Raw genomic sequence first — 14,033 nt, 5'->3', positions numbered from 1 at the left:
ACGGCATAAACACTCTCCTAGACACCATGTTCGAATGGAACGCTAAAAAAAAAAAACTTATTCTCATGGCTGAAAAAATATTTTTGGCAATGGACTAAAGTATATACACTCAAAAATCTGCAAATGAAGAGCTCAGAGCTCAGAGCGCAGCACACACAAAGTGATTGACACTTTGGCATCTATATCTGGCATCTACCTCACACTCTCTGTAAACAATTAGTGACCCCCCCCCCCCCCCCCCCTCCCCATCTCACTCTATCTCTCTGCTCCATCGCTCTCTCCCTCCTCCGTCACGGTGTGAGCCAACTTGTCCTGTCTATCTCAGTTTCCAATCTCCCCGGTGACCTACGGTAATACAGGAGTAGAGTTACGAGGCCCATGTAACCCGGCCAGATGCATTTCATCTCAGCACCACCTGGATTAGTGTTTAACCACTCTGGAATCTCACAGCACCATCAGCCAAACACCACATTTAGCCCAACTGCTTAGCTAACTGTCTCTGACCCAAAAATCTGGGTGATGCAGAGGCGATGCAAGAGGGAAACATCAAGGGTTGTTAGAGAAATGTTACTGATTAATAACCTAATGCTTGGGACTCATAAGGCATACTTAGTTGTTATCGGGATGGGCCTCAAAATGAGTGGATGTGTTTTCATTAGAGTCGGCCCCTGGGTGAGACTCTCTGAAAGAGCCTGTTAGAGGTTTGTCTCTTTTTTGTATAACTATAACTGTAATCTTAACTTGGCTGCAGCCTTTAAACCACTTTCAGCTCCTCTTCAACCTTCTGTTGGGTATACAGTCAGGTATGAACAACACAATCAATACTCCATACAGATAAACATTCTTATGACGCTTTGTTCTGGGTTTGTCATTAAGAATGTCAGAGAGATTTACATATTTTTCTAACATTTTCTATTAATAAAGTAAGGCAGAGTATAGGAAGCATCTCATTCCTTTTCATGAATATATTCAGGGTATCGACCCTCTCCTCTTCACTTCTGGCATACAGCTGATAAAAGCAGCATTTCCAGGTGGCTGATAGATATGCTTGTGTGGTAGGGAAGCAGACATTGTGTCGTCTATCATTCTGCACAAACACACTAACACACACACACACACACACACACACACACACATGCACACGTTCGCACACAAACACACACACATCAAAACAAGGCAGCAGGTGACACACGTTGGGGCGATGAGAGGATGGGCGACGTTACATCCTCTTGTATATTACACAGCTTAACATTCTAATCGAAGGTGAGGGTGTTTGTTTGATTGGTTAATGCACACACACACACACACACACACACACACACACACACACACACACACACACACACACACACACACACACACACACACACACACACACACACACACACACACAGATAGACACAATAAAAGTATAACCTAATCAGAAATTATAATGTAGAGTACCTGCAAAGATTACAGGGTTGTATCACCTGTATGTCTATTTCTAAGAAAGTGTATACAGCTCCTAGAAGTAAATCTATAGGAAGAACACTAATTTGTATTCCACCCTGCAGCACCCTGACCTGCATGCTGGGAAGAATGTTTAATGTCGGTGTACTTATGTGTCAGAACAGAGGAGAAAAAGCAAGAATGCATGTCAAGAATGATCAAACTGGTAAAAGTGATAAAGACAGGAGGGATGGGGGGGGTTGATGAAGAGAGGAGAGAGGCCGAAAAGATGGTCTTGTGTTGCAAAGAGAGGATGACGCAGCGATAATGAGAGCGTTACACTTTCTTTGAGTCTTAAATCAGGATTTTGCACATTGTAGTTTTGTAGTTTGTTTTAGTGATTCAGAAGTCTCGTTGATTATCAGAAAGTGCAACAATGATACTAACCAATGATGGAATTAAGAAAAAAAGATCAACATTGTACTAAATCATTCTTTCCTGCAGCATCACACTAAACTTGATCTAAGCTTCTGTGGTGACTCGGCACATGAAACTTGTGAAAATATTTGACAAAGAAAAACACCAAAATCCAATATTACATCACCATTTCAACTCTCCCTCTCTCTAAGTTTGTTTTGTCCTTTGTAAAAGATACCACAACTTTCCTTTTCTGAACACAAGATTTAACAACCAAGCAAACAGTTTTTATCCAAACCACATCAGTACGCTTTATCTTGAAGGAGAAGTTGTATTTAGGCGACATACTCACAATGAATGCAACAAAAACACAACAACAGAAAATTGCTTAACCTTACTTCCTCCTTAGACATCACTGAATCTGGCCACACACACACACACACACACACACGCACGCACACACCCAGAATAAGCAGCAGTAAACGGTGCTAAGCAGTCGAGCCGGGATATAAGACAGGTCACTGCATTATTTATGGCTCTCTGCCACGTTTGGTATTGCATCCTGATAACACCTATTCAGCAACTTTTCCCCACATGCACATACCTCAGTACACACACACAAACACACACACACATACACACACACACACACACAGACGCACCCATATGAAATGTAATAAAGACCTCCAAAGAAATGCATGCACAGCAACATGCACAAAGGAGGGCACACAATCTATCACACAAAGTACCAAACACATTGACAAACACACACACACACACACACACACACACACACACGCTCTGGAGCTGCTTTGAAAAAAAAAGCATTGAACTTGTTTGTTGGCCCCAAATGCAAATGTTCTGACCTTGTTTCTAAACTCTTTTACAGATTCATTTCCCCTCTGAGCAGGGAGTCTGATCTGACTCTAAAGAGACACTTTCCAGCACGTCACAATCGATTTGCTACTCAGTGAGAACTTTGCTTGTGTGTTGGACTATTAGTCTGCATTCATTTCCAATGGCCGCAGCCTATAATGAAAGCATGAGTGTTTATTCAAGACAGTGTGTTTCGCCAAGCTAACCACAGAGCTTGTTGTCTTGTTTTGCACATCAACCTTTTATTCACTTGCAATGGCTCCAAATATACTCAAAATGGTTCAGTGCTTCTCGCATTCTCATATCGTGACCTTGTTGGAAACAGGTCCCTGAATTTAACGATCAATAAACTCTCAAAATCAAAGCCTGAGGGGATAAAATGCTAATTTTACCATTGATTTCTTTCATTTCCTACTGCATGCATTTTAAGCAGGATGGCTCAGTTCCAGCATCATGAAACGCTCACAAAAAAAGAAAAAGCTTCGAGCATTGTTGCATCAAATGGTAGAAACACAGAGATACATTTGTTGTAAAAAGATTTACTTTGGCTCTGGGGATACATGGAACACTGAAAATAACGGGCTAAAATGTCATCTTTGGATCAAAACCAAGGAGCTTTTAGTCACCCAAACCTGGGAAATTTCAGGAGCGGACAGAGAGCGAGAGAGAGAGAGAGAGAGAGAGAGAGAGAGAGAGAGAGAGAAGGAGGCAGAGCAGGACGAAGGAAAGGAAGAGAGTAATGCCAGAACATCTGTCTCACATCATCTGAAAAGAGAAAGTCAGCAGCTCGGTAAAGCCCACTGGACAGAAAATACAACTCTCACCCACACACAAACAGGTGGGGCTGTGCTTTCTCCAGGTGCCCTGCATTAAACCACAGTGGAAAACTACAGAGAGAAAACAAATGTGTGTGTTTGGATGTGTGTAAAACAAAGAGCAAGAAGGCGGAGGATTACAAAGGATATGAGAAACAAAAGGAGTGATGGGAAAAGGAGAGAAACTAGTCAAAGACTCGAGAAAAAAAAAAAAAGAAGAAGAATGAGTGTGCCATACGGTTACAGAACTGACATCAGAACAAGCTTCTTTACTCAACGGCAAAGACACCGGCTGATCTGTGTGGGGCTTTAGAGAGTAGAGTGAGAATAAGAAAGGATACAGACTAAAGGTCAACGACAGAGAGAGGAGCAGAAGAATGACTGAAGGAGAACTGTGAGAAGCAGAACGGAGACCAAATAGACAAATCTGACAGAAAAAAAAAAAAGATTTCTTTAGAGCAGAACATTTTCAGGATGAATAGATTGGGAGAAGTGATAATCCAAGGGCGTTTTGCTTTAATAGATGAGTCATGGTAATCTGGAATAATGAGAATCTGTGCCTCATTATTCTAGTGCCTCAATTAAAAGAACCAAATAATCATTTGTGCCCCTTAAAACCTTAGTTCAACATCACCCGGAAATATTTTGAAGTGAAGATGTTCTGACACAACACAGAACTCCTAAAAATGTTCGTGACATTTTTTAGGTTGAACACTAACAACTTTTTTCACCCAGATTTGTTCCTACTAGTAAACAGTACAATTTCCATTTGGAGTCAGGGTGAGTCAGGGGGAGCTAAAACAGCAGGAACATATTCAGGGAAATTCACAACAGGCCATTGGGCAGAGGTGACTTCATTGTGTTCACCTTTTGCCAATATGTTGTTTTCACTCATTCCTTGATACTCTGAATAAATCCCATTAAAAGCAGCATCCATATAAAGGTAAAGAACTGTCATCCTAGTTTCAGATTTTTATCTAGAATCTTCGATTTTTGCGGTATCTTTTTGTGCAGCTTTAGAATCTTTAACAACTGCACTTCTCTTGGTCCCCCGTCATTCTGCTTCCCGTCAAGTAGAAGCTTGACATCGTCTCAATCGTCTTTTTTTTTTTTTTCTTTTTGGTAAGAAAGTCTCCCACTATCAGCTACAATCATAGGAGTCATTTAAAGGCCCCTGTATGACTGTTTGCACTGCTAAGCAGGCGGGCCCCATGTTACTACCTGGTACCTTTAGCTGACAGTGTGTTTATGCGTTCCTCTTCAGGTATACCTTAAAACATACCATTAAACATGGGATCAAGTGCTGTTTGTTAAACCTGAAGATCATTCAGATGACCTTTCTGAAAGTCATTTAAAACTTTCTCTGTAATGTAATAATGTGCTTTGTTCAACCATATTTATTCGTTGATGTTTTTTTTAACTTGTTCCATGATATAATAAGGTCATCCTAATATTCTGATCTCATTTTATGGAAAATATTCTGTGTTGATTGCTATTTGGAGTGTCATTTAAGAACCTGAAACAAAAAGAAACGGCAGCCTAGTTAATGGATGGCATCAGACTTTTAAGATATGTATGAATGAAGTAACTCTCACAAGCCCTCTTGTTGGATTTCCAACTGCTGATCTTGATTCTTTTAACCGCACAGAGAACAGGGATGGGAAAACATCGACATGGCATAGACTGACAGACAAAAAAAAAAGATTTTTTTTTTTCTAAAACCAAGAGTGGATGAAAGAGTAAAAAGATTTCCCACCGTGACAAAGTGAGGCATAAAGAAGGTGAGGGAGGTTTCTTAATCGGAGCGAGGGAAAACACTGACAGAGGGAGGTGTGGAGAAAGAGACAGAGTGCGCTATTAAAGGAGAGGTGAAGTGCCATGAAAAGAGGAAAACAACAAGATGATTCAGCGTGAAGGGGGAGACAAAGAGGAAAACAACCTGTGGCCTCTCACGGCACTGCTCCGGAGGGACCGCTGAGGACTCACAAGGCTTAGCCTGCACACACAAAAACACACACACGCACGCACGCACGCACACACACACACACACACACACACACACACACACACACACACACACACACACACACACACACACACACACACACAACACTTCTTCTGTGTGTGAGCGTTTTATAAGAAGTGAGGACAGGCAAATATCCTCATTTGAAGGATTTCCATGATCTCCCCTTCCCTCTGCGGACAGTTTTTTCCAACACAAGTGTACAAAAACAAACACACACACACACACACACACACACACACACACAAACACTGATTTCTCCATTCTCCCTAATTACTCCTGCCATTACCAATAAAGACACTGGAATACTAACAGTTTACTAATGACATGATAACTGTAATTAGAACATCCTGCTGGACCCGCTAATTGTCCTGTCCCTTTTTACAGACAAGAGAGAGAGAGCAAAAGCGAGAGAGAGAGAGAGAGAGAGAGAGAGAGAGAGAAGAGGAAGGTTAATTAGCTCAATGTTTATTCGGTCAACAAAGAAACTAGGTTGTTGATGTCAGTAGACTTACCCCCCTGTTGTTAAACCGTGATTATTCTAATGATGGCAACACTCATGTCTTCTTATTGATTCTAAAATGTTATTTTGTGCATTTGTACACCCCATCATCTGGGTTATTTCAATATGTTCTCCAGAGAGTGCTGCGAAAAAGAAAAAGAAAATCACCGCAGTCTAAATCACTAGATGAATAAGGATAACCCTTAATCCTTGACCTGCTGAGGAACACCTGCTGCCTGCAAGCTAATTAAAATGAATCCCATTTTGGAGTCTCCAGCAAAGTGTCACCTGCCACACATGTGCTTATTCAGTAGTCAAAGATTTAAATCTAACCATTAGAGTAAAAAGGCAGAACAAAAGTATGAATTTGAGTTGCTCTTAATGACCTCTCAGGGGGGAAACTTTGTACTTCTGTATCAAACTTTCACAGCTACAAACCAATCAGTTACATCCGAACACTGTGTTTCTTTTGCATCTATTTTAATCAGAGTATTTATTAATATGCGTTACCTTGGCCAGAAGCCCTACTGTGCTCGACAGAGAAGAGGAATAAATCCAGGGCGGGATTACTGCAGGTGGCTCCACTCAACAACTGCTTCACACTCTGCTGCGTCCCTCTTACTCTACTAATGCCCTCTCATGCTCGCCCTCTATTTAACCAACCAAATGCTTTTATTTTCTTGCTCTCTCTTGCTCTCTCTCGCTCTCTCTCTCTCTCTCTCTCTCTCTCTCTCTCTCTCTCTCTCTCTCTCTCTATATATATATATATACATATTCCCATTATACTTCAACTCTTGCTTGATTGTTTCATTGTGTTGCTGTGGGACGAAGTCCACAAACACATACTGATGAAACATTTCCTGATGGCCTTTAATAGGCTATATGTGAATCGTCTCGCTCATCTGATTCTAATAAAGGACCACTCACATGGGAGAAGCATAATCACAGAAAAAACAAGAAGATATCCGAAATACACAAACAAACATGTATGGATGAGCAGATTTCTGAGCCACTAATTGCCCCTTCTTTTTATAGTCAGCTGTATAATAATCTTCTGCTTATACTGAGTGAGCATTAGTTCCCTTTCTCTCGCTCTTCCTTTCTTATTTGATTTATGCTGATGTATTTCTATTTCTGAAGTTTGCTTGCCAATCTTTTTTTTGCACCGAGTAATTAAAATGAAAGGAGAAAACAATATCTGCATTATTCTGGGCTAACAACTGATAGCAAAGTAAAACAGAACAGCTGTGTCAGTTGCACTGAGTCAATTCAATATGTAGTGAGCTATAACCCCATTGTGTGAACAAATGACATGGTTGGTTTGTTTTATTGATTGCCAATTGGAGCCTACAAAGCATCATGACCCAAACTGATGTAACTTTTAATTGTTACAAGACGACCCCATGAGGGAACATGATGCCTGAATATGTTGCATGAGGGGTTTACAGTGGAGGCTTGAAAAAAAACAATGTCTGCATTAGAAAAGTCCTGACACTCTCAACATACACAGTGCCCAACATCACAGCAAAAGTCTACAATAGTTTGATTAATTGGTCCATTGGAATTTAATTGATAAATATTTTGACACTTGATGAATGGTTTTAGTGATTTTTCAAGCAAAACTGTCAAACATTCGCTGGCTGCAGCATCTCGGGGGTAATCATCGGCTGCTTTTTGTCATTTTGCAAAGTGTTGGTTTGACAAAAGATGCAAACTGAAGATGTAGCTTTGGGTTTTAGGAAAATTCAATACAATATTTTAGCAGTTCTCTGACATTCTACAGAAAAAATTGTCATCCTCAGTGGTATAGACAGGTATACCGACTAATCCCACTTATTTTTCAGTTCTCCATATGTATACCCACTTCTAAATCTCCTCTGATTCACACCATGGATTGATTGACACTATTCAGTAGTAAGCTGCCATTTTTTTCTCAATAAAAATAATAATAAAAAATAAATAAAAACAACCCATTTCTTTAGACACCACTACACCACTGACAACTCCATAAATTGTCTTATGATAAGAGGATTTCTTGAAAATATCATCGCTGCAGGGGTCTAAGGCCTTCTCTGTAACCCAATGACCCAAGTGCTCTTGATTCATGATCAACCAAAATACAATCATTTGAATAACTCGTGAACTTTAAACTCTACCAAAGTTGGTAAGTTCTCTGCATGTGGCTTAAGTTGTTGACTTTCTCCCTACAAAACCAGGACAAAAAATGTTTCCCCCTGTGTTTCAGACTTTTTGAGCCACACTGGATTTGTTGGAGACATCAAAAGTAGTCCCACAAACCAGTCCTTAGCGCGTACCTGTGGGCAATTCACCCCACTGCTAGATAACTCGTCGCACTGTGCATCACAGTGAGCCTGTTTCATCATCCAGCATCTTTCAGCTGAGACGCTATAGAAGCAGACAGCGGGTCTTGAGTGGCCAATTACGTCCGTTTATCTCCCTTCCAGGCACAGCTGTGATCAAACGGAATAAAGAAACAGGATCAAACAGCGCGGCTAAAAAATCATTCTTCCGTTTCGTTCGCTTCTTCTTGCAGCTTCCCTGTGCCCGTTTCTGTCTCTGTTGCTTCCTTCCCCCCCTGCACTTCCATCCCTCCCTCCTGTCTCTCTGTATATACACACACTTCTCCACCCCACTATGCTTTTCTTGCTCATCTCTCCGGAGACAACGGAGCAGAGGCATCTGTAAAAGTTTATTGCTGAGGAAGCTTGAACGTACTGCTGAGCATGTGTGGTTCTCAGTGAACCAGTGGGGAGACCTCAAACACAGCTTGAGGGAGTCCCCAGAAAAAAATGAAGGTTCATCTTTGTCAACAGGAACTCTGTTAATCGAAGAATTGCATTATATCAACAAGTCCTCGTGAAAATGCATCTACTTTGCCAGTGCTTCAGAAATGACCAACATTTGTGATATAAATATAGTCTCTCGTTCAAAGTGAAACTTTTTTTTTTACATTTACCCTGAACACTATAACATCTCTAAGTCATGGCTCTGCAATGCAACCTCAGCATCTCAACACGGGCCTCTTTATGTTGCTGATCAGTTAACCAGTTGTTATCCGTCTCAGGCTGTCTTGGAGTAGGCTATAATCTACAAAGCGTCAACACGTAAGTGTATCTTCTCTCATTAGATTGAAGGCGGGATGTAAAGAATGCCTCCCCTGTGCTCTCTGTGTGCACTGGTTTTTCTCCAAAACAGCTTTTGGCAGACCGGCCACTCAATCCAAGTCATGAGATCTGCAAAAGCACCGGTCAGTCTCCTGAATACCTTGAATTAATAAAGCCTAGAATGCCATCAACTCCTTCAAAGTTTCCCTTTCTCGCTCCGTGATTAACACATTTTTAAAATAAACCCTTTACAACAAACTTCTTAAAGCAGAACACACGCCTCTAAATCATATTAGAAATAGTCCAAGATGTATTTATTTCTTTAATTATTTCTTTATTCATTTTTCACCTTCATACAAAGTTGAATATGAATAAAAGTTGGAACTTCAAAGTGCTAAGCAGCCTTAGTTTCTTATTATAAAGCATATTTGTTGTTCTTCATCATCAGCGTGTCATTGGACGAGACGCTTTGAGCACACCTCGATTGACAGAATTAGTGACTTGACCTGGAGTGACCACAGGTGTGTTGTAGCCATACAGATTAAAATACGTCTCTACTCATGCAGCTGAGATGCTCAGTGCCTGAACGGGAGTTATCCAGTTTCCTGTACTGCAATTTGCGAAAAGATTTCTTTTACGCGCACCAAAAAACCTTCAAAGACAAGCTTTAAACGCATTACACCAGCGTGATGAGCCTTTCCATTTCCCTTAAATTCAGTGTTAATAGCATAGCTTAAACTTATTTTCACGTCACAGCTGCTGATGTGTTTTTATCCAGCACCAAACCACACCGCGCGCACGGACTTGGGAAATAACAGACCCCCGCAACCTCCGTGGTTGAAGGCTCGATAGAGTGCGACCTCCGCGCCTCTGCAGCTCCAGTGCTGCCCACCCGGTAGACGGAGACAGTAGCACGGACAGATTCCCCGCAACCTCTTCACACAAACGGGAAGCGCTGCTGCACGCATATGTCCGGATATATATATAAAGCTATAATATTTCCATGTATGTGATAAAACGACCGCATAATGTCACAGAATGGGGTGTAATGTGTGCGTAAAAGTCATTTGAATTACATTTCTCACTACCTTACAGACCTTTCACACTGACATTAGTCCCGGTAGGAATAATATAGAAACACGAGAGAGTTTCCCGCTTATTGAAGAGCTCTCCTGAGAACAGTCGATTGATTAAACTGCAGATTAAAAAATCCACAGCGTATGGTTAAAATGTTTGTCAAGATGACAAAAATCAATATTGAAACTAAGCCAACATCCCAACGTCCTATGGTTATTATAGGAGGGATGGAAACAAACCGCTGAGATGGAAAGAAAGATGCTACCTAAATGTAAAATCATGTTAGAAAGTTGTCTACATTTAGAAACGGCCACGCAAGTCTCGCGCGTTTGGCCACAAGGATGATTAAATGAGTTTGTTTGACAAAATCAGAGCGGATTTCGTTTTCAATGACTGCTTGTTATAAGTTTACTCACTTTTTTGTATTTTTTATCTTCACCTCTGTAGCCGACCGAGCGTGACGGGTCGATGCTGCAGAGCTGAAAGAGGACAGGGCATCCTGCAGCAGGAATCTCCCTCCTAAACGTGCTTAAACTAAGATAATCAATCAGCAGCATTGGTGTCAACGCACGCTCGAGATGTAAGTGAAAGCTGCGGATGTAAGTGCAATCTTAACATGCTTCAAGTGAATGTTTCACTATAACGTCACATTTATAACGCGTTTTGTTTAACGGGGGATAATCGTCTCTTATGCAGTCTTGTGATATGGATTAGGTGGACAAAGAGCGGGTTAATTCCAATTTATCACCTAGGCGTGAAAGAGTGATTTGAGCGGGCAGCAAAAGTGTCAAACTTACCTCCTTCCTGTGTTTTGACTGCTGAAGGCAAGAGAAAAGCCAGTACACATCCACATAGCCAAATGAATAAATCCATTTTTTCTTTCTGATGTGAAGAAAGGAAACACTTCTTCTTCTTCTTCTCCTCTGTGTTTTTATTTTGTTTATCTGAGGCAAAGCTGCAGTCCAAAGTCCACCTCTCCTCTCTTTTTCCACAGTTCTGTATTTCTCTGAAGCGTGACACAAGTAGTCCCCTCAATCCACCAGAAACGCCGGGTAGCGTTCACTGGTCTTTCCAGGAATATTTGTCTTGTCAAAAACAGTACACGCTGCGTCTCGAGTAGAAACTGATCTGCGTAGATTCTTCTGAAATCAGCGCAATTTTCACTCTAAACACAATATTGAAGCCTCAAAATCCATTGCGGTGCGCACAGTCGGGAGCCCCTGTCAGTCATAATGCGCGTGGGAATACAAACCTCGTTGACACACTCCTTGGCGGACTAAGTCTCAAATTAAGAAAAAGTAAAAGAACCCCGTTAAAAAAAAAAAAACAGGAACAAACAGACACGTGCGAAAAAGCATTAAGCTCAAAAAGCCAATAAAAAAGTGTCACGAGTTTCCTCCTCTCGACAAAATATCCAAAAATCTTATTCTCTGGCTCTTTTAACCAAAATGCACATCTACATGGTAAGAACACATGTGATTAAAAGTTGAAAAATATTTTCCCATCGATTTTCCTCTATGTGTGGGTACAATTGTCCCGATAACACTGCGTTCTTGCCCAAAATATATAAAAGAGGTCTCTTGGAAGAGGCAGCTCCGGCGTGCGTAAAACTGATCGAGTGAAAATAAACGTGCAGCCTCTCCGCTCTGCTCCGGCAAACTGTGCGTTTCTTTGCATAAACGCGCTCTGCTATGCCCGTTTGCTCTCTCTCACTCCTTGACGCTGACTGTATGTCTCTCTCTCTCTGTCTCTCTCTCTCTCTCTCTGTCTCTCTCTCTCTCTCTCCCTCTTTCGCTTTCCCGGCAGCTCCGGCAGTGCGCTCCTTCCCCTCCTATCTCCGCCGGGTTTGTGGCAGCGAGCAGGACTGCTCACTCAGTCCCCAGTCTCCGTGTGCGTGCACGCTGTGCGCGCGAGCCTGTATCGGATTACAGTAGGCACCTCGGTCCGCCTCCGTATAGCCCCTCACTGATTAAAGAGCAGTTCATCTCCCACTCACACCTCCCTCTCTCTCTCTCCCTTATTTTTTTGCCTCACCCTCTTTTACCTTTCCTCCTTCCATCTGATTCATTGAAAACATATATCTGTCCATCTTTCTGACATTTTCCTCTCCCCTTCGTCCTTTCTTTATCTACGTTTTTTCCCTTTTTTTCTCCCTTTACCTTTCTCTGGCAAAAAAAAAAGAAGAAAAATAGATGGAGGTGGAGAGAAGAAAGGCAGAACACATGGGAAGAACAGGCCTACAGCACAGTTTTATGTGCTTTGTAGTGCTGGGAGCTTTAAAAGGAACCTGCTGCTGGTTTACAGCATTAGTGCGGAAACAAAGGACATGTGCAAGTATAATTAAAGTGAATGGAATCTAATAGGTAGTCAATCTCCAAAAATAACATATTAATAACCCTTAATTTACTTAAAAAGAAACATTAGTGTTGGCTTTCTGTGAAAAAGACACATTTACTTATCATGCAAAGCGGCCATCATGGTATTAATGGTTGAGCTCTTGAATGCAGAATTTCTCTCTCTATCACAAACACATACACAAACACACATTGGGGAAAATGCTGTTTAACAAGGTCAGTGACAAACAGGGGAGAAGGATATAACAGCAAGCCATGCTGACACACACACACACACACATACACACACACACACACACACACACACACACACACACACACACACACACACACACACACACACACACACACACACACACACACACACACACACACACACACACACACACACACACACATCACAATTAAACCTGTTTGCAGACATGGACATGTGGTGACACACACACAGAAACGGGGTTGCATTTTAAACAGGGATTTACATTTACAAGGAAAAATGCATTTCTGGACACCTGCTGTATATACCCATGACACTTATTCACGCTCTTTTCACTCTCACTCTCTCACGGTAGCATAAAACAGGCTAGAAGTCAGAAGGAGGTGTTTTTTAGGGCCTGTAGCAACACCAAAGCTTGTGGTCAGAAAAACGAACCCAATCCTGGCTCTTAAGATTGCCTTCCCAGGACACACCCTGCACACATTAACACACACATGCACAACCATCCAGGCCATAATGACACAGCTGAACTCACCATGGGCCGTGCAGTATAAATGGCGTTGTGCACCGCGTTATCTCGTGGGAAGAAAACCCCTTTGAAACCTCTTTTTGTTTTATGACAGGGGAGAAAGTCACACGATTGCTGATGGAGCTTCTTTTTTTTTTGAACACCATGTGGCAATTATTTATAGAGCCTTGAACGTTCTGAGCCAAGCTTTCTGTGAGAACAGGATCACTAAGTCAGACCCAGCAAAAGGGTTCCTGGTCAGTTTGACTTTTACTGTAATGCTCTAACGTTTACCAGCATGCAAATAATTCACTGGTCCGAGTTCAGGACAGTGACATGTGACGCACATGCATGCACAGATACACACACCATCAAACTGTCACTTAAGATGTTTCCTTACGTCTCTGGTGGTCTGAAAGTGTTAAGTTCTTTTTCCATGACAGCTCTCTGCAGATGTGTGTGTAATAGAAAGAGAGAGAGCTGTCACCCTACTGGTGGGTCCCCTCTAGTCGTATGACCCCTGTAACCTGTCCCACTCCCCCCTCGTCCTGCTTCTCTCCCCTAAATCTAAACCCAGCTCGGTCGACAGGGATCCGTCTAAAAGAGCAATGTTACATTTCCCATAAAGTGCCCAAGATTTTTTCTCTGACTGATAGAGTTTAGGTAGATGCTGATCAGCAAATCGTATCATTTC

General features: G+C 41.8%; 1 protein-coding gene across 3 annotated transcripts in view; it reads right to left on the bottom strand.

Annotated features, from left to right (window-relative positions):
• The window catches only part of LOC109994496 (neuropilin-2), a 98,961-nt gene extending 86,833 nt beyond the window's left edge, over window positions 1–12,128 (bottom strand). For 2 of the 3 annotated variants that reach the window (XM_020647856.3, XM_020647858.3), the window contains exon 1: window positions 11,061–12,125. In XM_020647856.3, the coding sequence (XP_020503512.1) occupies window positions 11,061–11,136 (76 nt within the window). In that variant the 5' untranslated portion in view covers window positions 11,137–12,125. Of the gene's footprint in view, window positions 1–11,060 lie in introns of all 3 variants that reach the window. The other variant, XM_020647857.3, reaches the window with a different exon arrangement.
• Window positions 12,129–14,033: the final 1,905 nt, after the last annotated feature.

Source organism: Labrus bergylta, chromosome 13 (assembly GCF_963930695.1).
Source record: "Labrus bergylta chromosome 13, fLabBer1.1, whole genome shotgun sequence".
NCBI classification, from domain to species: domain Eukaryota; kingdom Metazoa; phylum Chordata; class Actinopteri; order Labriformes; family Labridae; genus Labrus; species Labrus bergylta.
Note: the sequence above shows the minus strand (reverse complement) of the source record. Positions and strands in the feature narration are given on the sequence as shown.